This window comes from Coregonus lavaretus, assembly GCF_964263955.1.
Source record: "Coregonus lavaretus genome assembly, chromosome: 36".
Classification (NCBI taxonomy): domain Eukaryota; kingdom Metazoa; phylum Chordata; class Actinopteri; order Salmoniformes; family Salmonidae; genus Coregonus; species Coregonus lavaretus.
The window spans coordinates 17,865,114-17,892,801 of record NC_140023.1 but is presented as its reverse complement, the minus strand read 5'-3'; the positions used below and the strand labels follow the sequence as shown (position 1 = coordinate 17,892,801).

General features: G+C 42.4%; 1 protein-coding gene across 1 annotated transcript in view; it reads right to left on the bottom strand.

Annotated features, from left to right (window-relative positions):
* LOC311110606 (ninein-like protein) overlaps positions 1–19,226 on the bottom strand; it is a gene marked incomplete at both ends in the record, with an annotated part of 45,966 nt that extends 26,740 nt beyond the window's left edge. The window contains 6 exons of the mRNA XM_084153125.1: positions 2,231–2,386; positions 3,951–4,141; positions 4,314–4,380; positions 17,120–17,319; positions 18,638–18,734; positions 19,044–19,226. Of these exons, the coding sequence (XP_084009251.1) occupies positions 2,231–2,386; positions 3,951–4,141; positions 4,314–4,380; positions 17,120–17,319; positions 18,638–18,734; positions 19,044–19,226 (894 nt within the window). The remainder of the gene's footprint in view (positions 1–2,230; positions 2,387–3,950; positions 4,142–4,313; positions 4,381–17,119; positions 17,320–18,637; positions 18,735–19,043) is intronic.
* Positions 19,227–27,688: the final 8,462 nt, after the last annotated feature.

The following is a 27,688-nucleotide window of genomic DNA, read 5'->3' as shown; positions in this document are numbered from 1 at the left end:
CTGTAAAAGTTTGTGAGGGTTTTCGGTGCCAAGCCAAATTTCTTCAGCCTCCTGAGGTTGAAGAGGCGCTGTTGTGCCTTCTTCACCACACTGTCTGCGTGGGTGGACCATTCCAGTTTGTCAGTGATGTGTCAGTGAAGTCCACAATTAGCTCCTTTGTTTTGTTGACATTGAGTGAGAGGTTATTTTCCTGGCGTGCTCAGCCCCCTCCTGTACTCCCTGTTCACCCATGACTACGTGGCCATGCACGCCTCCAACTCAATCATCAAGTTTGCAGATGAAAACAGTAGTAGGCCTGATTACCAACAATGACGAGACAGCCTACAGGGAGGAGGTGAGGGCCCTGTCGGAGTGGTGCCAGGAAAATAACCTCTCACTCAATGTCAACAAAACAAAGGAGCTAATTGTGGACTTCACTGACACATCACTGACAAACTGGAATGGTCCACCCACGCAGACAGTGTGGTGAAGAAGGCACAACAGCGCCTCTTCAACCTCAGGAGGCTGAATAAATTTTTCTTGGTCCCTAAGACCATCACAAACTTTTACAGATGCACCATTGAGAGCATCCTGTCGGGCTGTATCACCGCCTGGTACGGCAACTGTACCGCCCGCAACCGCAGGGCTCTCCAGAGGGTGGTGCGGTCTGCCCAACGCATCACCGGGGGCACACTGCCTGCCCTCCAAGACACCTACAGCACCCGATGTCACAGGAAGGTCAAAAAGATCATCAACGACATCAACCATCTGAGCCACAGCCTGTTCACCCCGCTATCATCTAGAAGGTGAGGTCAGTACAGATGCATCAAAGCTGGGACCAAGAGACTGAAAAACAGCTTCTATCTCAAGGTCATCAGACTGTTAAATAGCCATCACTAGCCGGCATCCACCCAGAACCCTGCCCTGAACTTAGTTATCGTCACTAGCTACCACCTGGTTACTCAACCCTGCACCTTAGGAGGCTGCTGCCCTATGTACATAGACATTGAATCACTGGTCACTTTAATAATGGAACACTGGTCACTTTAATAATGTTTACATACTGTTTTACTCATTTCATATGTATATACTGTATTCTCGTCAATGCCACTCCAACATTGCTCATCCTAATATTTATATATTTCTTAATTCCATTATTTTAATTTTAGATGTGTGTATTGTTGTGAATTGTTAGATAGTACTGCACTGTTGGAGCTAGGAACACAAGCATTTCGCTACACCTGCAATAACATCTGCTAAATATGTGTATGCGACCAATAATATTTGATTTGAGTCTAAAAACACTCTTTTACTCAAAACCTTTTTTTTTTACAGTTTAGTGTGCCTACTTTACTGCATTTAAACTTGGACTATCACTTTTCAACAGGAATACTTTCAGGAAATCATAGTAAAACTTTCTCAGAATCTCCCTGCAACCTAAAACTTTACGTTCCCAGATCAGGCGAAACGTTCACTTCCGTTCTCAGAACATTTAAAAAATGTTGTGCTTTACCAGTCAGGAAATGTATGGCTTCGTTCCCAGAAGCAATGGGAAACCAAAACCTTACGTTCCTACAACTTCCAAGGAATCAAATGTGCTAGCTGGGTTCTTAAAGGTACAATATGCCAAAATTGCTCTGCCATTTCCTGGTTGCTAAAATTCTAATAGTTCTCCTAATTTCAGTTTGTGGGTCAAAACAAGCAATGTATAGTGTAGAGAATCATTGTACCATCTAAACTGCTGTGAAATATATTTTCAATAACAAAAAATGCCTTATTTTCAGCTGTTGAAGCTGGTGTACAAAATCAAAAGTAAAAGACACAAAAACTGAACTTAAGAACGTGAAGCACAGAAATAGCGCACATAGAACATATCTACTGCTTCTTAGACATGCTTACAATGAGAATGAGAGCTATAACACACATTCCTATGTGAATTTGGTTGGGTCGCCCAAAAAGTTACATATTGCAGCTTCAAACACCAATCAGCCACACATTTAATGCAAAGTGACAGTTTTTTTGTTATAAATAGAATTCATATCAAATACTCCCTTCAGTTCGAGACAGATGGCAGTCCCATGTGCCAATGTATTGTCATTTGTATTATCCACGGATCATTATTCTGGCCTAATTACATACATTTACTGTACTGACCCAAACCCACTCACAAACATTTCCATATAAATAAATTACTGTTAAACATGTACGCGTTCCCTAAAAAGGGTGTTGTTCTGTCTGTCTGTCTGCTCACCTGCTGGAGTGAGCGCTGGGGGTTGGGGCGTATGGGGGTGGAGGAGGAGGTGGGAACTGGGACACCCTCCTCTCTGTAAAGACCCTTCTGGAACTTCCTGAGGCTGATCCTCCCATCCAGGTCAGTGTCCAACTTCCTGAAGAGGGCGTCCAACTCCTGTGTGATAACGAGTCAGGGGTTAAAAACATGAAGTCAAATTCAATACAGAAACCCAGATACAGAGAGAAAGATTCAAACTATTAATATCTAGCATAACACACCCAATATACACTATATATAAAAAAGTATGTGGACACCCCTTCAAATTAGTGGAATCGGCTTTTTCAGCCACACCAGTTGCTGACAGGTGTATAAAATCGAGCAAACCGCCATGCAATCTCCATAGACAAACATTGGCAGTAGAATGGCCTTATTGAAGAGCTCAGTGACTTTCAACATGGCATCGTCATAGGATGCGACCTTTCCAACAAATCAGTTCGTCAAATTTCTGTCCTGCTGGAGCCGCCCCGATCAACTGTAAGTGATGTTATTGTGAAGTGGAAACGTCTAGTAGCAACAACAGCTCAGCCGTGAAGTGGTAGGCCACACAAGCATACAGAATGGGTCCGCCGAGTGCTGAAGCACGTAAAAATCATCTGTCCTCGGTTGCAACACTCACTACCGAGTTCCAAACTGCCTCTGGAAGCAACGTCAGCACAATAACTGTTCGTTGGGAGCTTCATGAAATGGGTTTCCATGGCCGAGCAGCCGCACACAAGCCTATCATCAACATGCCCAATGCCAAGCGTCGGCTGGAGTAGTGTAAAGCTCACCGCCATTGGACTCTGAAGCAGTGGAAACGCATTCTCTGGAGTGATGAATCACACTTCACCATCTGGCAGTCCGACTGACAAATCTGGGTTTGGCGGATGCCAGGAGAATGCTACCTGCCCCAATGCATAGTGCCAACTGTTAAGTTTGGTGGAGAAAGAATAATGGTCTGGGGCTGTTTTTCATGGTTCGGGCTAGGCCTCTTAGTTCAAGTGAAGGGAAATCTTAACGGTACAGCATACAATGACATTCTAGTCGATTCTGTGCTTCCAACGTTTTGGCAACAGTTTGGGGAAATTCCTGTTTCAGCATGACAATGTCCCCGTGCACAAAGCGAGGTCCATACAGAAATGGTTTGTCGAGATCGGTGTGGAAGAACTTGACTGACCTGCACAGAACCCTGACCTCAACCCCATCGAACACCTTTGGGATGAATTAGAACGTAGACTGTGAGCCAGGCCTAATCACCCAACATCAGTGCCCGACCTCACTAACGCTCTTGTGGCTGAAGTCCCCACAGCAATGTTCCAACATCTAGTGGAAAGCCTTCCCAGAAGAGTAGAGGCTGTTATAGCAGCAAAGGGGGGACCAACTCCATAATAATGCCCATGATTTTGGAATGAGATGTTCGATGAGCAGGTGTCCACATACTTTTGGTAATGTAGTGTATCTTTGGCACGTAACCACCGACTGCAGTCGGATTCCCTGCCCGTCTCTCTGAGGTGTGCACTCTTTTACTCCCCCTCATGGATTAAAAAGGAATGGACTGATGTATACTGGTATAAGAGATAGAGGAAACTCCCTTGGCCCATGTTTACACTAATCCAATGCCTTTGTAGTCAGCAAGTGCACAGATCTGGGAATTAGGGAATTAAAACACCCACTGGCTGAAATGTTGGGCTGGCCATACCTCTGGATTCAGGTCCTGCAGGCCAAGGTGGTCACAGACCAGGGACAGTTCCTGCCTGTTCAGAAAGCCCCCTCCTCCTACTCCAAGCTCCTCCCATACTGCCCTCATCTGGCTGTCTGCCACCTCGGCCCCTGGCCCAGGGGAGCGGAGCAGGCTCTCCGAACTGTCCCGCTTCCATCGCTTCTGCTGCCCTGAGACACACATCCAGATGTCAGGATGAAAGTCCCTCAAAGAGTATAGCATTAGACTGTATGAATAGGGCTTGGAGTTTTTCCTGATCACATGACCTAACCAGGAAAACTCCTGTCTTGAAGACTGAATGTACAATAAAGTAAACTTATTTAAAATAAAATATTTAAGTACCTTGTGCCTCAAAGGTTTGATGGATGGTGTCCTTATGGCTTCCGGCTTCCTCATCCGACTTGAGACTCTGGAAGTAAGACATTGAAGAGTGTCACCATGTGTTCAAAACTTGAAAAACAACTACCTTGCCTAAATGCTGACCCGTATGCCCGTCCACATATAGTATCATAATCTGGCTATGTTGTTTAGTCAGTGTGTAGGGTCTGTGTGTGAACTGCACTGTGAAAGCTAGTTTACCCTACTACTAAGTGTGTTGTGAGAGAGTTTGTGTAGCAGATGAAGTGTGTTTGTGTGTGTAAGTGTGCCTGCTAAGTGTGAAAGAGAGAAAGCTGTAAGCCAGTGCTAGCCTGTTAGCATGAGGGGTGATAACAGAGAGAGAACAACCCAGCTAGCACATAACGTTCTGAGAACCATATGTTCTTGGTGAGAGCGTGGTTGTCTTATACATACAACCTTCCCACAACTTTCTGTTAATGGTGCAGGAGAGTTGCTTGACTTTGGAACATTCTCAGCACATTTAAGGAACTTGACAAAAAAACATTGTTTTCGTAGTATTTCATTACTTTAACACGTGTCAAGCTCATTCCACGGAGGGCCGAGTGTCAGCGGGTTTTCGCTGCACCCTTGTACTTGATTGATGAATTAAGGTCACTAATTAGTAAGTAACTCCCCTCACCTGGTTGTCTAGGTCTTAACTGAAAGGAAAAACCTGCAGACACTCGACCCTCCGTGGAATGAGTTTGACACCCCTGCTTTAACAGAACGTTTCCTAAAAGTTCCAACATGGTTACATATAATTTCATGTTCTAGGAACGTTCAACTGATTTGACAATGGGAATGTTCTCAAATAGTTCAGGGAACGTTAAGAAACAGCGTTCTTCTGTGGGAATTTCAGTACTTCAGCATAACGTTTCCTACAGGTTTCCAAGTGGTGTAGTGGAGGGTATATGCAGGTATATGTTGTATACCCACTTATTTTTGAGCGAGCATTGCGTATCCTCAATTCTTAATCCCCTCGATGCATATCAATGTAGTGTAGTGGAGGCATACACCATATCAATTAAAGCTGCATTATGTACTTTTTGGGCAACCTGACCAAATTCACATAGAAATGTGTATTATAGATCTGTCATTCGCATTGAAAGTAAGTCTAACAAGCGGTAGATCTGTTCTATGTGCGCTATTTCTATGCTTCCCAATCTTTAGCTTCGTTTTTTGCGTCTTTTACTTTCGGTTTTGTACACCAGCTTCAAACAGTTGAAAATACAATATTTGGGGTTAAGGAAAATATATTTCACAGCGGTTTAAATGGTACAATGATTCTCTACACCATACTTGCTTGTTTTGTCACATAAACTGAAATTAGGAAAACTATTTGAATTTTAACAACCAGGAAATGGCTTAGCGATTTCTGCATAATGCATCTTTAAAAAGTAGCTACAAATATTCAAATGTATTGAAAAAATTAAATAAAAATGTGACATTTTTGAAAAACTGTCCAGTGGCTTTTTCCAAATACCCTGGTATACGGTATATACAGTATACCACCCAAGCCTAGTTCTAAGAATGTTATTCTTAAACATATATACAATGTCTAATCCTGAATGCTGACTGGTTAAAACCGCATTCCAGCCGGTGTATATTCCACAAGTTACCACCGGCTAAATCTATTACGTTAAAATGCCTATTTACTCTGTTCCATCTGACTGCGCAATCCACTGTCTGATCAGCCCAGCCAGGCAATTTAGAAACTTGATCTCCACTATAAAAAGCATCTAGACATTATCTCACATTTCCTTTAGACAGAAATGTGTTTTTAACACAGGCCGCTCAAATCTCTCTGACATTTGCAACATTGTTTACATTTTCTAATTAAATCTCCAGCTGTCCCATAATGAATGTGTCGGGAGTCGAGACATGACAGACAGGCAGGCAGGCAGCGTTTCTCAGCCAGTCGAAATCATGAATCAGCTGGCATCATTTTTTGGATATGTACAAAGAAATGTCAATTGAAAAAAGGTCAAACAAAATGAAGTGCAGCTAGTTTGCGGTCTTTCCAGCTTCAGTTTGAAGTGATTGTTTTAGCTGTGTGGTTGGCTAGCTCCTCTGAACAACAGTACCCTGACGAGAGCACATTTTCTATGGCAGGCGAAATTGCGCTTCATTAGCTCATTGTTATGGATGTGTACAAATAAATGTCACTAGAAAACAGCTTAAACAAATGCAAATGCAGCTACTGTTGTTATTCTGGCTGCACTGTTTGATGTGACTGTAAGTTAGCCATAGTTGGCTAGCTAGCAAGCAAGAGATAAGAACGTTGCCTGCCAGTATGGCAATGGAACATTTAGAACGAACGACTGGGTCCATAGATACAGAACAAAAAGACTGAACGACTGGGTCGCATCTCTGGCAACCGAACCGATAGAACGAACGACCAGCCGGCTTGGGTAGCAACCCTAGATTTGTGTCAGGACTATATCTTGTGGAAGCATGAAATAGTATGAATAAATTAATCAAAATAACATTTATCATTATTTGAATATGTTGGTAACCCGTTGTATAAAAGTGATAATGCCCTCGAAAGCCGGTGTTTGGAGGATATATTGGCACGGTTTGCCGGCCCTCAACTTCGTCTCGGGCCTAACAACACCCGTGCCAATATATCCTCCAAACAGCGGCTTCTCTGGCATTATTACTTAAATACATTCCATTCTTAGCATCAACAAAACTCTCTATCCTCTATCTTGTTAAGTGTGTTTAGGTGTGTTGACTGCGCCCACTAATTTTTTTTTATTTTTTTTATTTTATTTCACCTTTATTTAACCAGGTAAGCCAGTTGAGAACAGGTTCTCATTTACAACTGCGACCTGGCCAAGATAAAGCAAAGTAGTGCAATAAAAACAACACAGAGTTACATATGGGGTAAAAAAAAAACATAAAGTCAGAAATACAACAGAAAATCTATATACAGTGTGTGCAAATGTAGCAAGTTATGGAGGTAAGGCAATAAATAGGCTATAGTGCAGAATAATTACAATAGTATTAACACTGGAATGCTAGATGTGCAAGAGATTATGTGCAAATAGAGATACTGGGGTGCAAAAGAGCAAAATAAATAACAATATAGGGATGAGGTAGTTGGGTGGGCTAATTTCAGATGGGCTGTGTACAGGTGCAGTGATCGGTAAGGTGCTCTGACAACTGATGCTTAAAGTTATTGAGGGAGATAAGAGTCTCCAGCTTCAGAGATTTTTGCAATTCGTTCCAGTCATTGGCAGCAGAGAACTGGAAGGAATGGCGGCCAAAGGAGGTGTTGGCTTTGGGAATGACCAGAGAGATATACCTGCTGGAGCGCAGACTACGGGTGGGTGCTGCTATGGTGACCAATGAGCTAAGATAAGGCGGGGATTTGCCTAGCAGTGATTTATAGATGGCCTGGAGCCAGTGGGTTTGACGACGAACATGTAGTGAGGACCAGCCAACAAGAGCGTACAGGTCACAGTGGTGGGTAGTGTATGGGGCTTTGGAGACAAAACGGATGGCACTGTGATAGACTACATCCAATTTGCTGAGTAGAGTGTTGGAGGCTATTTTGTAAATGACATCGCCGAAGTCAAGGATCGGTAGGATAGTCAGTTTTACGAGGGCATGTTTGGCAGCATGAGTGAAGGAGGCTTTGTTGCGAAATAGGAAGCCGATTCTAGATTTAACTTTGGATTGGAGATTCTTTATGTGAGTCTGGAAGGAGAGTTTACAGTCTAACCAGACACCTAGATATTTGTAGTTGTCCACATACTCTAGGTCAGACCCGTCGAGAGTGGTGATTCTAGTCGGGTGGGCGGGTGCTAGCAGCGTTCGATTGAAAAGCATGCATTTAGTTTTACTAGTGTTTAAGAGCAGTTGAAGGCTACTGAAGGATTGTTGTATGGCATTGAAGCTCGTTTGGAGGTTTGTTAACACAGTGTCCAATGAAGGGCCAGATGTATACAAAATGGTGTCGTCTGCGTAGAGGTGGATCTGAGAGTCACCAGCAGCAAGAGCGACATCATTGATATACACGGAGAAAAGTGTCGGCCCAAGAATTGAACCCTGTGGCACCCCCATAGAGACTGCCATAGGTCCAGACAACAGGCCCTCCGATTTGACACACTGAACTCTATCTGAGAAGTAGTTGGTGAACCAGGCGAGGCAGTCATTTGAGAAACCAAGGCTATTTAGTCTGCCAATAAGAATGCGGTGGTTGACAGAGTCGAAAGCCTTGGCCAGGTCGATGAAGACGGCTGCACAGTACTGTCTATTATCAATCGCGGTTATAATATCGTTTAGGACCTTGAGCGTGGCTGAAGTGCACCCGTGACCAGCTCGGAAACCGGATTGCATAGCGGAGAAGGTACGGTGGTATTCGAAATGGTCGATGATCTGTTTGTTAACTTGGCTTTCGAATACTTTCGAAAGGCAGGGCAGGATGGATATAGGTCTGTAGCAGTTTGGATCTAGAGTGTCACCCCCTTTGAAGAGGGGGATGACCGCGGCAGCTTTCCAATCTCTGGGGATCTCAGACGTTATGAAAGAGAGGTTGAACAGACTAGTAATAGGGGTTGCGACAATTTCGGCGGCTAGTTTTAGAAAGAAAGGGTCCAGATTGTCTAGCCCAGCTGATTTGTAGGGGTCCAGATTTTGCAGCGCTTTCAAAACATCAGCTGTCTGAATTTGTGTGAAGGAGAAGCGGGGGGGGGGCATGGGCAAGTTGCAGCAGAGGGTGCAGAGTTGGTGGCCGGGTTAGTGGTAGCCAGATGGAAAGCATGGCCAGCTGTAGCAAAATGCTTGTTGAAATTCTCGATTATTGTAGATTTATCGGTGGTGATAGTGTTTCCTAGCCTCAGTGCAGTGGGCAGCTGGGAGGAAGTGCTCTTATTCTCCATGGACTTTACAGTGTCCCAAAACTTTTTGGAGTTAGTGCTACAGGATGCAAATTTCTGTTTGAAAAAGTTAGCCTTTGCTTTCCTGACTGCTTGTGTATATTGGTTCCTAACTTCCCTGAAAAGTTGCATATCGCGGGGGCTATTTGATGCTAATGCTGTACGCCACAGGATGTTTTTGTGCTGGTCAAGGGCAGTCAAGTCTGAGGAGAACCAGGGGCTATATCGGTTCTTAGTTCTGTATTTTTTGAATGGGGCATGTTTATTTAAGATTGAGAGGAAATTACTTTTAAGGAACAACCAGGCATCCTCTACTGACGGAATGAGATCTATATCCATCCAGGATACCTGGGCCAGGTCAATTAGGAAGGCCTCCTCGCTAAAGTGTTTTAGGGAGCGTTTGACAGTGATGAGGGGTGGTCGTTTGACCGCGGACCCGTTACGGGCGCAGGCAATAAGGCAGTGATCGCTGAGATCCTGGTTGAAGACAGCTGAGGTGTATTTAGAGGGTATGTTAGTCAGGATGATATCTATGAGGGTACCCATGTTTACGGATTTAGGGTTGTACCTGGTAGGTTCGTTGATAATTTGCGTGAGGTTGAGGGCATCTAGCTTGGATTGTAGGATGGCTGGGGTATTAAGCATATCCCAATTTAGGTCACCAAGCAGTACAAACTCTGAGGATAAATGGGGGGCAATCAATTCACATATGGTGTCCAGGGCACAGCTGGGGGCTGAGGGGGGTCTGTAGCAAGCGGCAACAGTGAGAGACTTATTTCTGGAAAGGTGGATTTTTAGAAGTAGAAGCTCAAACTGTTTGGGCACAGACCTGGATAGTATGATGGAGCTCTGCAGGCTATCTCTACAGTAGATTGCAACTCCACCCCCTTTGGCAGTTCTATCTAGACGGAAAATGTTATAGTTGGGGATGGAAATTTCAGAATTTTTGGTGGCCTTCCTGAGCCAGGATTCAGACACTGCTAGAACATCAGGGTTGGCAGAGTGTGCTAACGCAGTGAATAACTCAAACTTAGGAAGTAGACTTCTGATATTTATGTGCAAGAAACCAAGACTTTTGCGATTACAGAAGTCATCAAATGATAGCGCCTGGGGAGTAGGAGTGATACTGAGGGCTGCAGGGCCTGGGTTAGCCTCTACATCACCAGAGGAACAGAGGAGGACTAGAATAAGGATACGGCTAAAGGCTTTAAGAACTGGTCTTCTAGTGCGTTGGGTACATAGAATAAAGGGGGCAGATTTCCGGGTGTTATAGAAAAGATTCAGGGCATTATGTACAGACAAGGATATGGAAGGATATGAGTAAAGTGGAGGTAAACCTAAGCGTTGGGTAACAATGAAAGAGATAGTATCTCTAGAGGCATCAATTGAGTTGGTCTCTGAGTGTATGGGGGGAGGGACAAAGGAGCTATCTAAGGCAGGTTTAGCTAGGCTGGGGGGTCTACAGTGATATAGTACAATTAGAAATAACCGAAACAACAATAAACTAACCATGTTTGGGCTGAGGCTAAACATAAACAGGATGTAGTACCGTAAAAAGGAACAGTCCAGCAGATATCAGCTGTATAGCTGAGTTATCATAAGGTCCGGTGGTGAAGCACTTGTGAGTAAGAGGCCACGGATAACGTGTGCTAGCGGGCCAGGGCTAGCAGATGGATGGAATCTTCGTGGTTAACGTCGTAACCACATCAGACGATTTCGTCGGCAGACCAGTCGTGTAGGATCGGCGGGGCTTCGTGTCAACACTAGGTGGTCCCGTCCGGTTGACAGAGAGGTAGATAGCCGGGAGATGGGCCTAGCTCAGGATGATTAGCCAGACCACAGCGTCCGTTTTGTTGTAGCCAGCTGGTAGCGATGAATCCGGAGTTAAAGGTCCAGTGATTCAGTGATTCCGGCGGAAAAACTGATATGATCTGGGTCGATAACGCGCTGTGCAGACTGGCCGAATATCCGGTGATCAATGTCCAATGATTTAAATTAATCCCGCGGAAAAAAATCCAATGTTTTGGGTGAAACACCGCTAGCTGTGGCTAATAGCAAGTAGCTAGTTCAGTAGCTAGTTCAGTTTAGTGAGTAAGAGGCCACGGATAGCGTGTGCTAGCGGGCCAGGGCTAGCCGATGGATGGAATCTTCGTGGTTAACGTCGTAACCACATCAGACGATTTCGTCGGCAGACCAGTCGTGTAGGATCGGCGGGGCTTCGTGTCAACACTAGGTGGTCCCGTCCGGTTGATAGAGAGGTAGATAGCCGGGAGATGGGCCTAGTTCAGGATGATTAGCCAGACCACAGCGTCCGTTTTGTTGTAGCCAGCTGGTAGCGATGAATCCGGAGTTAAAGGTCCAGTGATTCAGGCGGAAAAACTGATATGATCTGGGTCGATAACGCGCTGTGCAGACTGGCCGAATTGGCCACACCTGATCTTAATGAGCACTTGTTTCCTTTGAAATGGGGTCTGTTTGAATAGACTAAAATGAACAGCTTTGTATGCGTAAAACATGGCATGCTAGCTCCATCCTGGTTGCACAGTGGACTAATTCCATGGATAGAGAACAGAAGATTATAGGTTTATAGATTTGAATCTCACGGATGCAGTGTCACAATAAAAAAGAAATGTGTTTGCATGATTAATGCCTAAGGAAATACATTTCCATGTGTCCTATCTGTGCTTGGGGTTCAAAAACATTAACCCCAAATAAACTGTCAGTGTTATTACAAGTCTTATAGAAATATTCAGTGAAAGTTATAAGGAAGTTATTAAACAACCTCCAAATAACCTATAATTTCCGTTCTCATAGAAAACTTTAAAGGAGCCAGAGTAAAACGTTCTCAGAACAAAGAATAAACATTTCCAGAACAGGCGAAATGTTCACTTCTGTTCTCAGAACATTTAAACAACTTTCAGTTTTGAAGTATTACTTCTTTCCCACAACCAATGTGAAACCAAAAACATACGTTCTCACAACTTCTAAGGAACCAAATGTGCTAGCTGGGAATGAACTGACCATAAGGAATTCCATCCTGCCAACATTACTTCTGCTACACTGAATAAGAACAACCAGCAGATTGTGATTCCAGTAGGCTCAAGAGTAGACTGGTACTCCCCAGCATCATATGGGGCCGTTGGCTCTCACGTAAAGGAGCTTAAGGCCTCCTCCACGTGTGTGTGTGTGTGTGTGTATACTTGCTGCAGACTCTTACTAATTATGATCTACATAATAGCCTGTCTGAATAGACTAAATTTAACTGAAGTTAGTAATGGATTAGTTATGGAAGTTAGTTATTGAGTACCGTCTTACTCATAGCAGTCTCTCTTTCAGGCTGGGTGGCACACTTACAGGGTTTATAACACAATATCTTAACATTTTTTAAAGGATGACAGTCAATAAGGTGGTGTATATTTGCATGAATATGTATCAGACAAAGCTTTGTCAAGGGGATGTTGTGAGGATTACAATTCCTAAATGTCCTAAATGTAGTGTATAGGAAAATATGTAGTGTGAAGCACCTTTGTTAACCATAGTGAAATAAAAATAGAACCTAACACTGCACAGACCACAGAGGACACCCATTAAGGTTGTCGCTATGTTCCCTTTCCAATCTTTGGTTTGTTGTGTTTTAGCACCAACCAGTGGTGTACTGAGGCAAGTTCCAAAGCACTTTGTAGAATGAAATGCATAACTTCAGTTTATTATGTAATACCAAATTCCCTAATTATCTAACCAAATGAATCCTGGTAACACCTAAAACAGACAGAATTTGTGGGAGGATCGGTTTGCTACCCATCTTGGTTCAAAGATCACATTTTCCCCCTCAAAATCTTTGAAATGTACAGTATCATTTAAATCAATCTCATGTGGAAGATGGGTCTATTGATTTCAAAGAATCAATCTGGGCATGGCCCCAAGCTGCAGCACCACATCAGAAACAGGCCGCTCATCATGACGCAACAAGCTACCGTTAATTATCATCAGCTTTAAATATTGAACAATATTACGCAACTCATCCATGAAAGGCTTTTCAAACGGGAACACTGTGTTGGTTTCAGTATTGTCTACTCTCTCTCTCTCTCATTCTTGTTCTATCTCTCTCTCCCTCTTATTTTCTCCCTCCATCTAATCCCTTTGGTTCTCTCCAACACATGGCAGGGCTACAGGTGGTCAGTGAATTTATTATTGTTGTCATCAGCACCACTTCGAGGTCGGAGAGCACCATTGTGCTCCTTACTACAGTTGCTCGAGGGCTAAGAAATGTAAACAGACTCTGTACCAGCACAAAATGGTGGGAAGTGATGTAGTCAGTTGAGAAGGGTAAGACATGACTAATCCTCTCAACATATCAAATAATAAACATTCAAAAGCAATCATTTCAGCTGGATGAATGAAATCATATTGTTTATGTCTGTAAGTCAACAATAGATTGAAGACTCTTGACAACCAGCTTTAACCAGACAAAGGGAATTCTCTGTCTGAACAGAGAGTATGTTAAAGAATTCTCAACAAATAGAATGTGAAATAAAGGTGAGTGAAAACTGGTGCTAAATTAAGCCTGCCAGCCTAATGGGACACTAATATTAACATGTCATTGAGAAGGGTCCTTCAGGCACTTAACCCGGACGGCACGCTGCATCGTAGGAGGATGTGTAGACATAAATGTAGGTTGTGTTGTGTATGATAAATAAATAAGCCATATGAAGTGATGTAAAGAGGACGGTGAGCTTGTGTAAAATATTTAACAGGACCGGTTCAATTATTTATATAACATGGGGTAGCATTCCACCACAATACTTTCACAAGAAATATGTGTTTCAGCCCAACATCGGTGAACCACTTATCAACTCCCCAGCCCAATTAATCCACCCCTCCCCCATTCCAATCACATACACTATCGGTCAAAAGTTTTAGAACACCTACTCATTCAAGGGTTTTTCTTGTTTTTCAATATTTTCTACATTGTAGAATAATAGTGAAGACATCAAAACTATGAAATAACACATATGGAATCATGTAGTAACCAAAAAAGTGTTAAACAAATCAAAATATATTTTATATTTGAGATTCTTCAAATAGCCACCCTTTGCCTTGATGACAGCTTTGCACACTCTTGGCATTCTCTCAACCAGCTTCATGAGGTAGTCACCTGGAATGCATTTCAATTAACAGGTGTGCCTTCTTAAAAGTTAATCTGTGGAATTTATTTCCTTCTTAGGGCGTTTGAGCCAATCAGTTGTGTTGTGACAAGGTAGGGGGGTATACAGAAGATAGCCCTATTTGGTAAAAGACCAAGTCCATATTATGGCAAGAACAGCTCAAATAAGCAAAGAGAAACGACAGTCCATCATTACTTTAAGACATGAAGGTCAGTCAATCCGGAAAGTTTCAAGAATTTTTAAAGTTTCTTCAAGTGCAGTCGCAAAAACCATCAAGCGCTATGATGAAACTGGCTCTCATGAGGACCGCCACAGGAATGGAAGACCCAGAGTTACCTCTGCTGCAGAGGATAAGTTCATTAGAGTTACCAGCCTCATAAATTGCAGCGCAAATAAATGCTTCACAGAGTTCAAGTAACAGACACATCTCAACATCAACTGTTCAGAGGAGACTGTGTGAATCAGGCCTTCATGGTCGAATTGCTGCAAAGAAACCACTACTAAAGGACACCAATAAGAAGAAGAGACTTGCTTGGACCAAGAAACATGAGCAATTGACATTAGACCAGTGGACATTTGTCCTTTGGTCTGGAGTCCAAATTTGAGATTTTTGGTTCCAACAGCCGTGTCTTTGTGAGACACAGAGTAGGTGAACGGATGATCTCTGCATGTGTGGTTCCCACCGTGAAGCATGGAGGAGGTGTTATGGTGTGGGGGTGCTTTGCTGGTGACACTGCCTGTGATTTATTTAGAATTCAAGGCACACTTAACCAGCATGGCTACCACAGCATTCTGCAGCGATACGCCATCTCATCTGGTTTGGGCTTAGTGGGACTATCATTTGTTTTTCAACAGGACAATGGCCCAACACACCTCCAGGCGGTGTAAGGGCTATTTTACCAAGATGGAGAGTGATGGAGTGCTGCATCAGATGACCTGGCCTCCACAATCCCCCGACTTCAACCAAATTTAGATGGTTTGGGATGAGTCGGACCGCAGAGTGAAGGAAAAGCAGCCAACAAGTGCTCAGCATATGTGGGAACTCCTTCAAGACTGTTGGAAAAGCATTCCAGGTGAAGTTGGTTGAGATAATGCCAAGAGTGTGCAAAGCTGTCATCAAGGCAAAGGGTGGCTATTTGAAGAATCTCAAATATAAAATATATTTTGATTTGTTTAACACTTTTTTGGTTACTACATGATTCCATGTGTGTTATTTCATAGTTTTGATGTCTTCACTATTATTATACAATGTAGAAAATAGTAAAAATAAAGAAAAACCCTTGAATGAGTAAGTGTTCTAAAACTTTGACCGGTAGTGTAATTCACCCAGACTGTATGTTCCTGTTACCAAGGAGCGACCTATCCCCTGTAACCAACAATATGACAGGGATGCCATACAGTAGTTCCCTCTCTATCCTCCAGTAACTAGGAATCCACCAAGGCTTAAAGCTGCTTACGTATTGCCTTAAACTGCTGGAAATGTTAACTATTTAAAAGAGATTATTGGTGGAGAGCTTTATGAGAAACATGGCACAGGGATCTATCTGGCACTATGGCCTGACGAGGGAGAGAGAAGCTTTGGAAAGACGTAATCTTGCAAGCTATCAGAGATAGTCAATGCAGCGTTACATAAAATATCTAAATATTTCAAATGGAAAAGAAAATCTGGGATAACAGAATAGGTTTCTAAAATGAGAGCTGTGTTAACAGGCAGCGGCAGACAGAAGTCAACCCTTGCTTGTTGTTTATTATGTAGTTTATGTATGAATATTAATAGAGAAATGTGAGAAATGTATATTTCCATAATCTAAATCTCCATCCAGACCATTATGCAAGTCTTACTTCAACTTACCTACTCAATCCAGACTTAAAAACACACACAAACTATGTACACACACAGAGAGACAGCCAACAACGGTGGCCGACAGAAAAGGGTGCCAAACGTTTCACTCTCAGCAGGGATTTCACACGGCATCTTTAACACTTTTAACAATGACAGATACCCCCCGTCACCCACCATCATGACCTTTCCTTCACTTGTCTTCTACTGTTATACAATTTAGAGCCCAAAACAATGGGCCTTCAATAGACATACCATGACATTTCCTGGGCCTCGTTACTGTCATTTCACACCTAATAACAATGTAATAAAATGTGATGAGACTAATGGAACCAATGAAAGACAAACCCATGGAAGAAGGAAAAGAGGGAGAAACAGAGGGACACATCTTTGATCCACAGCCAAAGCTAACAGTGAGGGAAGGATGGTGTGGGGCAGGAGCGGGGGCCAGCCATGAGGGCTGCCAGTAGCACATTCCATATAATCCCACTTCCTGAGTATGGAGTAGGGCCGTCTGCCCAAAACTCAATGTACCCCTGAGATTCAACTCTCTCGCTCAGTTATACAGTGGTCTGAAGAGTATGCTGCCAGAAACATATAAATGTATGGTTGCCAACAAATTACAGGTCATATACTGTATATTTGAGACAGGCCTCACCCAGCACCAGCACAATGCACCATTCATGGGGTACACATGAGGGAAATGGAAGTGAAGCACTGAGTTGGGAATTTCTCTCCAAACAGTCAGATCTTCTCTAGGCCCTGGCCCAAGCTTGAGAAGTCAAGAGTCAGCTATCTTTCTCTGCATCTCTCAAATTAGGACGACCACAGTGTAACACAGCAGACAGTGTGAGAGGGAGGGAGGAGGACCACGTCTCTTACCTCCACACTCTCCAGAGAAGTGGAGCGTCGGAGTTTGGCCCTCCTCACGCCAGCGGGAGAGAGCTCCTTCTGCTCCGTCCTGAAAGGAGGAGAGTCCTCCAATTCAGCTGTGAGATCAGAGTCTGGCCTGTCAGGACGAGACCGCCGGCCGTAGCGCTTGGTTCCCTTCACAAACTTGGGCTTCACCTCCTCAGGAACAACTGGAGGGCCAGGAGAGGAGAGGAAAGAAAGTGGATGGGGAAGTACAGAGAGAGATGCAGTGGTTAAAGGGTGTCTACTATGATATTACAGTAGAATGCCTTTATTTAGAAAGAAACATTTTAGACCAGCTGGGCATTTTTTCTGCCCACAATTACAACTGCAAACATATTCTCACAGAAGCTTGGCAATGTTTAGTTACAAAGTAACAAGGGAGAGAGTCTATAGTGAAGGCCTAAATTAGAGATTGGCAATCTCTGGTTATACAAAAACATGGTTAAACACACCCTTTAAAAGTGCATGTCCCAGAAACTAACTTGGCAATAAACTTCATCATACTGTAACATTCTGGGGAAAAGGAGGGAACTCTGGTGCCCTCCTAGATCCTCCTACTGCCATCCCCTACAATACCCAACTCAAGAAACACATTTCAAAATACAATAACACATACCAATGAGTTGTCAAATATCGTTCAAAGAAATCATATAAAGTGACAGGCTGTACAATAAATTATATCTCAACTGAGTTAGGATTTGTTAAAGGTACAGGAAGTGTAGTATATTTGAATCTGTATTTGTTTGAGAATAGAATCCAGCCTGGGGCTAATCATGACAGAGATAATTAACGAGATCAACTGCATTTCTTTAGGGAGGGAAAATACTAAATATACTGTATCCCTTTGATGTCTCCACTAGTATTGTCCTCATTTCAGTGATCTCATGGTCACCCACCCGGGCAAGAGACAAACAACCAGAATAGACCAAAGTACCACTTGACTAAGTAATGCTTTTTAGTGTGCTTTTAATGATGTCCAACTAACTTAGGTAGACTACAATGGCTCCAGTCTCAGCCTCAGTCAGTGCCTTTGTCAAGCATTGATAATGTAAATGATAATATAAATAATAATATTAATAATATGCCATTTAGCAGACGCTTTTATCCAAAGCGACTTACAGTCATGTGTGCATAAATTTTTACGTATGGGTGGTCCCGGGGATCGAACCCACTAATGACCCCAAGGTTTGCCGTTACCTTATATAAAACGCAAACGTTTATCCACAAGGATTCATTGTTTACATAAAGCAATCCACAAGGATACATTGTTTACATAAAGCAATCCACAAGGATACATTGTTTGCATAAAGCAATCTTATCTAATCCACCACATAGGGCCCATGAACAAATATAAACAGCAATCTAAACTACTTGGGTATATAAACAACTGATTTCATTGGTTTCAATCGGTTTGCACAGCCGTGTAATCAATGAAAACCAGACATAAATCAATCCCCTCCTCACCACTCAGCATGCGTGTTTTACCTGGCTCCAGGTAGCTGCTCTCCTCTTCTGAGGTGCTGAAGTCCAGAGAGCTTGATAGCACAGCTACAAAGCCTTCCTTGAACTCCTCAAAATTCACCTGCATAACAGAAGGGAAGTGAGTTCATTGTCATCATTGTGAGACATGACTACTGTACTGTGAATAAGGTAGCAACATGATCCAAAATGTCTTGGGCTTCTGATTTGAAATGTCAAATGAGCATACAGGCTTCCCTAAGAGCTATTAGAAAATGGAGAGCGGTCATAACACAGCTATTGCGCAACTACTACACATTTACTATAACTATGCATGTCAGAGCTTTACATATGTTTTAATGAACTGCTGGTAAGGGAAATTTAAGGTAAATCCACAACAGAGAGATGTTACTAAGGTGGTCTGGTCTCATACCCGAGCATAGTGGTGTGGTCCTAGCAAGGTGTCCAACAGTAGGGGAAGGTGAGCATCTAGGGATAGCTTGTGGCAAAGGGATGACAACTCTTCCTTGTCCAGGTAACCAGTACCTGTGGTGTCACAGCTGTCAAACTCCTCCTTCAGCTGGGCCACATAGCGGTTCTGCTCTTCCTCATCCATCCCAGTACATATTGCAAGGCTTGCACCTACAGTGAAGTAGGATGGCGGTCAGGAAGAGACCGTGTAAGCACAATAAAGGTTCAACCACATACTGCCACAGCTGCACCCTTCACAAGCACACACACACACACACAATGCAACTTCAATTAGTCTAACATCCAGGGAGGCTAATCTATTCATTTCAATAGACTACTAGGCTTGGACTACGTACAGTGGTAAACTGTTTTATAGTGGTCCATCTAAATATATCTGCTGCTTTTAGGCTTGGATTTGATTCCCTTGATCTAGGATTACAGCCACAGGCCAAAAACATCTGCCTCGGTGGTTGCAATGTCCTGCACTGAATTCTGCAGTTGGTCCTGATTGGCATCAGTTATGTAAGGCGGGGAATTCTGTCATTATTGTTATTGTCACCCACCCCTCCCCACAAAAAAATAAACAACGAAAACAAAAGGCAAATCATTTTTACTGGTAGGCCTATTTGTTTGCCCCCTACACATACCATTGCAAAATCTAACTTTGCTATATAGGACTGCCTAGGACCTTGGGGTTTAGTAACCCAAGTAACAGCAGTTTTATATCAGGATATTCAGCAATGAATGTCCATTCATGTCAAGTTTGAATACATTCTGACACACGTTGTAAATGATTGGGGGTGACATTCGGCAATGAATAGGCTCGGAGTAGGAATAAACAAATTCATATCAATCATTGCTGCATTTGTCTTTTTCCAATCTTCTTCAAGAATGAAAAAGGCAGTTCACCATAATTGCCCACCGTGCAAAGAGAATATATGGTCTAATGTCATACATGAACAGTTCATTGCTCATTCTATCACAAATTGATCAATACTAGGCAGGCTCCGTCCTTGGCTTGAAGTAGTGAGTCGGCTATGCATCACCATGGGAACGGGGAATCAGACGTGGCAAAACAAAGGTCAGGTAAAATAGAAAAATAAAGACTACAAAGTATCTAAACTCTCAACCTTTCGCGCACTCTAGGAACTAAAACCGTTACAATGTAGCATTAGCCAATGCATTTGTAAACAATTGCCATTTAGCCGACCTCTGACAAAGACTAGGCTAGCCACAATAATGAAATTGCTCTTACCGTTTTAACAGTACACCGAAGCCTCTAAAAAAAATTCACGGATGGTCCAACATGTGCATCGGATGTTTTTTCATTTTGAAAAGATGTGTCTGTCTTCCTGTCCTGGTGTTCTTTTATGGAAAAACGGGTCACGTCTCCATAGCTCTTCTCTATGAAGTGGCCACAAGTATGCGTGGCGGGTATAATGTTGAGTTCATAACCAAGTGGGAAGTGGGAATGTACCACCCTATTGTTAGATAGAGGACTCTAGATGGATAAAACCCGTTTTGGCATGGACATTGCCATTGACGACTTCACCATTTTAAAGTAGTCAACTGGCTGGGACTTCCTATGGGAGAAGGGAGGATCACATGATTCCATCCGGGTCATCAGGAGGGATCAGCCAATGAACGATAGTCCTGAGCAAACATTCCATAACAGTAGGTGTCAGTAAATCACTATCCTTGGCTTTATACTTGTTCAATAACACACTCTAGATGGTAGTATGCACCCTTTCAGTTTGTTTGCCAACTCATAGAAGTAGTAGAAGTAGAAAATTGACTACTTCAACATGGAGATGGCCTCAATTGCACTGCCCGTACTCTCACAGGTGCCATAATGAGACATATACTGTATAAATATGATATCTCTATCATTCTCTATGTTTACCACATAGGACTGGGAACAATCTATTTGAGGCCCTCCAAATGGTAATGACTAGTGGGAAGCTCATCTATCATTTTTGAGCTCCAAGTGAGATGTGGGAATTGACCAGTTGTGAAGTCGTAAATACCAGTTGGATGCATTCAGGTGGTTTGAACTAGTTTAGAATTCCCCGATTGGCTAATGGCCAACAAGCCATAAACTAAAAGTACAACTATCAGGCTTGTAAACAAATGATAGTGTTCAAAAACCATATTAATAGAGCATGGCCTTATTTCTATTACAGCATATTGGATGACTGTCATTCATATTCCAATCACCCAGCTCAATGTAACATTGATAGGTTTAGGCTACTACATGATACTCTAATTTTCCCTATACCCATCATGAGGTTGCTACAACCAAGCCTACAAATGAAACTTTATAATACAGGTGCACAGGTCGCGAGACAAATTGGAGTAGTCAAGGTGACAGACAGTGACGCACTCAATACCGCCTTGCACACTCTTGCCTGTATCTAGCTGAACTGGGGTGTAATCATTAGTCCAAACAGTTGCATTCCGTTTTGCAACTAAAACAAGAGTTTCTATTGGACAAATCCAGGTAGGTCCCTCCCCGTTTCGTTACGTTTCCTTCTGTTTAAGAAATGTTTTGCAACAGAATCGGCAGAATGAATACACCCCTAATCACCCCCACACACAGTTCACTTTTATAGCAGCCACAAACAGCATCATCACTTTGCTTGTTGTATAATTCCTTCTCTCATCTACGTGCTTTCCTCCTCTCACCTTTTCCCTTCGCTTGTGGACTTCAGTGAGCAACACAACAGCTGTCTGTAACCAGGCGAAAAAAACTTTACAACCCAAACCTTCATACCATAACCTCTAAGCAAACATGAGCAAACTTTTATTTTTATTGTTTGGTTTTGTGTGTATTATTTTGTATTGTTTGGTATTACTGCACTGTTGGAACTGTTGGGCGGCGCACAATTGGCCTAGCGTCGTCCAGGGTAGGGGAGGGAATGGCCGGCAGGGATGTAGCTCAGTTGGTAGAGCATGGCGTTTGCAACGCCAGGGTTGTGGGTTTGATTCCCACGGGGGGCCAGTATAAAAAATGATGTATGCACTCACTAACTGTAAGTCGCTCTGGATAAGAGCGTCTGCTAAATGACTAAAAATGTACAAATGTAAAATGTAGAAACATAAGCATTTCGCTGCACCTGCGATAAGATCTGCAAAATACTGTATGTGTACGCGACCACATAGCCGCGGGAAGTAGGGCTGCTGAGGGTGCTGCAAAATAATTAATATAAAAAATAAAATAAAAAATCTAGATTGTTTTTCCCCCACCAAATTAGTGCGCTAGGCCTGTAATACCCCTGTATGAGCAGAGAAAAATACTTGTCAGCAGAACGAGGAGAAAAATACCCTCCCCAAAACGTCTTCCAGCAGCCATGCGCGACCAATAACATTTGATTTGATTTTGAACCGCTACACAGTTTACATCGTTGTCACCATATTAACGTTATAGTCAACAAACTAGAACTAACGCGTTAGTAAACCCACAATCCAATCCATGTGTACGATCACTCAGTGCAGTGTACAGCAAGCAGTTTAGCAGTTACACTGTCCGGCCCTGGTGGCAATACATTTTTTAAACCAAAATCTTACCTTGACTTGGAAGAGTTGAGGTGTTGGATAGCTTTAGACAGCTAGCTAACATAAATAGCATTCCTCTATGTTTGAGTCAGGTTGTTGAGTAGCCGAAATTAGCTGCATTAGCTAAGTAAATGAAAGATAAACTAAGAAAAAAAATACAGCGAAAAATAGCTCTCTCACTCTCTCTCACTGCTGCTTCTTAATTTTTGAAGAAATTAATTTGTTCAAAACTGTTCAACTATTGTCTCTCTCTCTCTTTGAGTCAACTACTCACCACACTTTATGAACTGCAGTGCTAGCTAGCTGTAGCTTGTGCCTTCAGCACTAAATTAATTATTTCATCCGTTGATTGGATGGCAACATGTCAGTTCATACTGCAAGAGCTCTGATAGGTTGAAGGATATCCTCTGGAAATCGTCATAATTACTGTGTAAGTCTATGGAAGGGGGTGAGAACCATGAGCCTCCTAGGTTTTGTATTGAAGTCAATGTACCCAGAGGAGGACGGAAAATAGTTGTCCTCCGGCAACACCATGGTGCTACCATAGAGGGTGCTGTTGAGGCTACTGTAGACCATTGCAAAACAGTGTTTTAATCAGTTATTTGGTGACATTAATATATTTAGTATAGTTTTAACTAAAAAGGAAAAAAAATGTAACGTTTCACTATTTATTTTTTATTTTACTGAGTAAGATGGTCCTCCCCTTCCTCCTCTTAGGAGCCTCCACTGGTATAAAGCCAATGTTGGCGATTTACTGCCACCTACAGTTATGGAACGTTTGCTCACGAGTATAACTCATTGGCTGATCCCTCCTGATGACCTGGATAGAATCATGTGATCTTTCCTTCACCCATAGGAAAGACCACCCATTTGACTACTTAAAAATTGTGGAAGCCCTCAATGGCAATGTCCATGCCAAAACAGGTTTATCCATCTAGAGTCCTCTATCTAACTCTATGGTGGTAAATTCCCACTTCCCACTTGGTTATAAACGCAGCATAAATCTCACTTCTTCTATGGGCTAACAGTGCTAGAGTGAGTATTGGTTCTATACAATCGAGCCTGGAGGCTGGCACTCAGCGGTACCGAAAGCGAGGCTACATTGCGCGTTACCAATGTGAAGCTAGACACAATAACGATTAGTGGAATTTGTGGTTTGCCTTTAAAATAGAAGTCCCCAATTGAAAGTGATGCAAACGGATACAAATGGTGGAATCATGCCATATTTGGAATAGATAATGCTAAACATGGTTCGGATATTGTTATATAAATTCAACAAAAGACAACAATTAGTTAATTTGACACAAAAAAGTACAAATCTGTTGAAATCGCACTGTGGGTGTATTAGACTTCAGAATTGCATTGGGGGCATACTTATATGCACTGTACAGCCTTACCTATGGATCTTGGGTCCATAAAATGGCATATCAGCCCACTCAGTGACATCCAAAGATTACAATTCTGAAGATTTTACACAAATATTAGCGTCGTAGCTCATATTTGGGAACTTTAACTATGGGAAATCACCTCGCTATTTAGTCTATTGTGTGCATTGACATACATATTGCAATTCACAGCATTACTTATGGATCTTGGGTCCATGAAATGGGGTATCAGCCTCCTTAGTGACACCCACAGAACACAACTGTGACGAGTTTACACAAATATTAGCATCGTAGCTCTTATTTCGGGATTCTGAAATCACTGTGAAATTAACCACATTAAACTCACCAGTCAACCAACAGTTTGACAGTTAATACTCCAAACAGTTTGAAATGTTTAAATCCATCCGGTATTGACTGAATTATAGCACATAAAACATTTTACTGGCACAGACAAATAATGATTGGTGTTCAGAGATTTTGTTGGACATTCTGGTATTCAATTTATTGTCAAATGTAAAAAAAAAAATCTTAGAATGTACTCATATATACATTTTTTAATGGTATCAGGTATTTATTTTATATTTTGTGTTAAAATAAAGAAAATTATATGTGTCTCATTTAAATACGTCACTCATTGTTTCAAGCTACACCTCGCCACACCCACCAAATGGGAGCAAATGTACCTTCAAGAACGTACAAGAACGTTTTGGGAAAACGTGTCGTTCCGTATAAACCGTTCCACAACGTAGCAAACGTTCAAGCAAACTGAACGCACCTCAGGATGCCCTCGGATTAAAAATCAACACACTTGGCCCTTGATTACAGCTATCTATCTATACTTTACATTATTTGCAAGATCAGATAAAATATCACTATAATCTGAGTGTTCATTTCCGGAAGTTGCTTTTATTCCAGCGCATCTAATTTGAAAAAAATTCAGCCGTAGCAAATTATTACTGTTTTCAATTCCACAAAAAATGAACACCTATCACAATATAGCTATCTTTCTTATCGTTCCTGTGATGTAAGTGTCGAGATTATGTGTTAAATTCCTGATGAAGCTTTAGCGTTCTTATAGATCCAACAGAAAGACAATTTCAGCTATTACCGGGGTGTGTTTGACAAGTCATTACAAATATTTCCACGGCCGTAACGTTAACAGGAAAAAACGAAAGGCACAAGCAAGAGTATGAAAGCAATCAATCCAGCGAGATTTAAGTAATGAGTAGATTTTGCACCCCTCAAACACAGGAAATAGATGGCTGAAAAATACAGATCCTCAGGTGGGCGGGCATGCGTGTTGCTACTACTATGTGTGTTGAACATTCTTATTGCAATGTACAGGGTTTCCTATGGATCTTCGGTCGATGAAATGGGGTATCAGCCTACTCGGTGACACCCACAGAACACAAAAGTGAAACGTTTTCACAGATATTAGCGTTAAACACACAAATAATCACTGAGTAGCCTGATACCCCATTTCATGGACCCAATATGCAATATGAATGTCCAAAACAGTAGGTTGACAGGTTAGTTTAATGTGTCTCATTTCACAGTGGTTTCAGAGTCCCGCAATAAGAGCTACAACACTAATATTTGTGTAAACTCTTCACAGTTGTGTTCTGTGGGTGTCACTGAGTAGGCTGATACCCCATTTCATGGAACCAAGATCCATAGTTAATGTTGCACATTGCAATATGAATGTCAATACGCACAATAGGCTGAATAGTGAGGTGATTTCCCACAAAGTTCCTTAATATGAGCTATGACACTGATATTTGTGTAAACATTTCACAGTTGTGTTCTGTGGGTATCACAGAGTAGGCTGATACCCAATTTCATGGACTCAAGTTCCATAGTTAAGGCTGTGTTTTGCAGTTTTGCAGTGTTTAGCATTATCTAGTGTTATTGTGGCTAGCTTCACATAGGTACCACAACCCTGTTCGTTTGTTCCTTCCACTTCGTCGACAAGAAACCTACACCTGAAAATCCCTGCCCTGCATTTCGGCTTGGGCCCCTTATAGCCTATACAGTCATTGCTTGAGGCCTGAACACGTTAACATGCACACCAATATCAGAATACTTGAGCAATAATAATGGCCGTTATTATTCGGGATACTGAAGTATTCTTCAGTTGACACATATTAACATCATATCCCGTTTACAATCATCCGAAAAAAGCTTGTATCCTGGTTATGAGAAAGCCGGATAAAATGCCTGGGATATGCTGATCTTAGACAATAGCTAACTGTGGCATTGTCACACCCTGATATGTTTCACCTGTCTTTGTGATTGTCTCCACCCCCCTCCAGGTGTCGCCCATCTTCCCCATTATTCCCAGTGTATTTATACCTGTGTTCTCTGTTTGTCTGTTGCCAGTTCGTTTTGTCGTGTCAAGCCTACCAGCGGGTTTCCCCTGCGCCTGTCGGTATCAAGTTCCTGGTTTCCTGTGTTTGACCATTCTACCTGCCCTGACCCGACCCTGAGCCTGCCTGCCTGCCGTTCTGTACCTTGTCACACCACCCTGGATTACTGACCTCTGCCTGCCCTGACCTTGAGACTGCCTGACGTTCTGTACCTTTTGGACTGACCTCTGCTTGACCTTTCATTTGCCTGCCCCCTGTTTATGTAATAAAGTTTTGTTACTTCAACACTGTCTGCATCTGGATCTTCTCCTGAAATGTGATAGGCATGTAAACATATTATCCTGTTTACTGTTGTTTTTGTGGTCTGTGCAGGCTGTGATGATGTCATCTGATTTTTCAAAGAAATCACTTGAAGTAGGCTACCTGAGCAGTTCAATCCACTATAATGTATTATTCTGATCCTCTGTACTGGACCATATAGCCTGGCTACTTTCACCCCTAATTTAGACAACTTTCTGCTTATAATTTCTGACATTTGGTAGGTCATTTGTTTGTCAGCTATAGTTTGATACATGCAGCTTCTCTTCTGTCGTAACTTGTCCCAGAAGACTAAAAGTATTGCTCACCAGAATGTCTTACATTGATATAATAAATGCATAAGTAATCTATTTAACACTGCTACCTTTTTCTTTTAGGGACCAGGGAGAAAACGCAATAACTCCAAAACAGTGGAAAGATCAGTTATTTGAAAAATGTCCAAATGTCATCAGTTTGCCCGGTTTTAAGGAAATGAAAAGCTGAGAAAACATGAAACACGTTTCTGATAAGGCTTCAGTTCGTCTTGGCTGCATATTTTGTGGTTGAAATACTGTCTGCTTGCATAACAGTGTCAAAGATAACACTTTACACAAGCATTTGCATTTTCTCAAGAGATGCTGAAATAAATCAAGATTTCTCCACTCCTGTTCCCAAGACAAAATTAACATTTATTGTGTCATTCTACTGCAAGGAATGCATTCTGCAAGAGTTATATTATGCTACATGTGAGCAGTTCTAGGACTACAGTTAGTGTCCATATTTCAGTTGCTATTCCATTTAACCCATATGAATTTAAATGAGGAATATTCTGTTTATTCATGGTGCAGGGATACGCGTGAGCGGGATATCAAAGGTGCATGTAAACAGCGTATCCCGAATAAGACAAGCGGGATATGAGCTACTATCCGGAATACTGTGCCCATGTAAACGTGATCGTGAACACCCCAGTGGATCCATAAAGCCCACTAGCGGCTGCCCAGGCT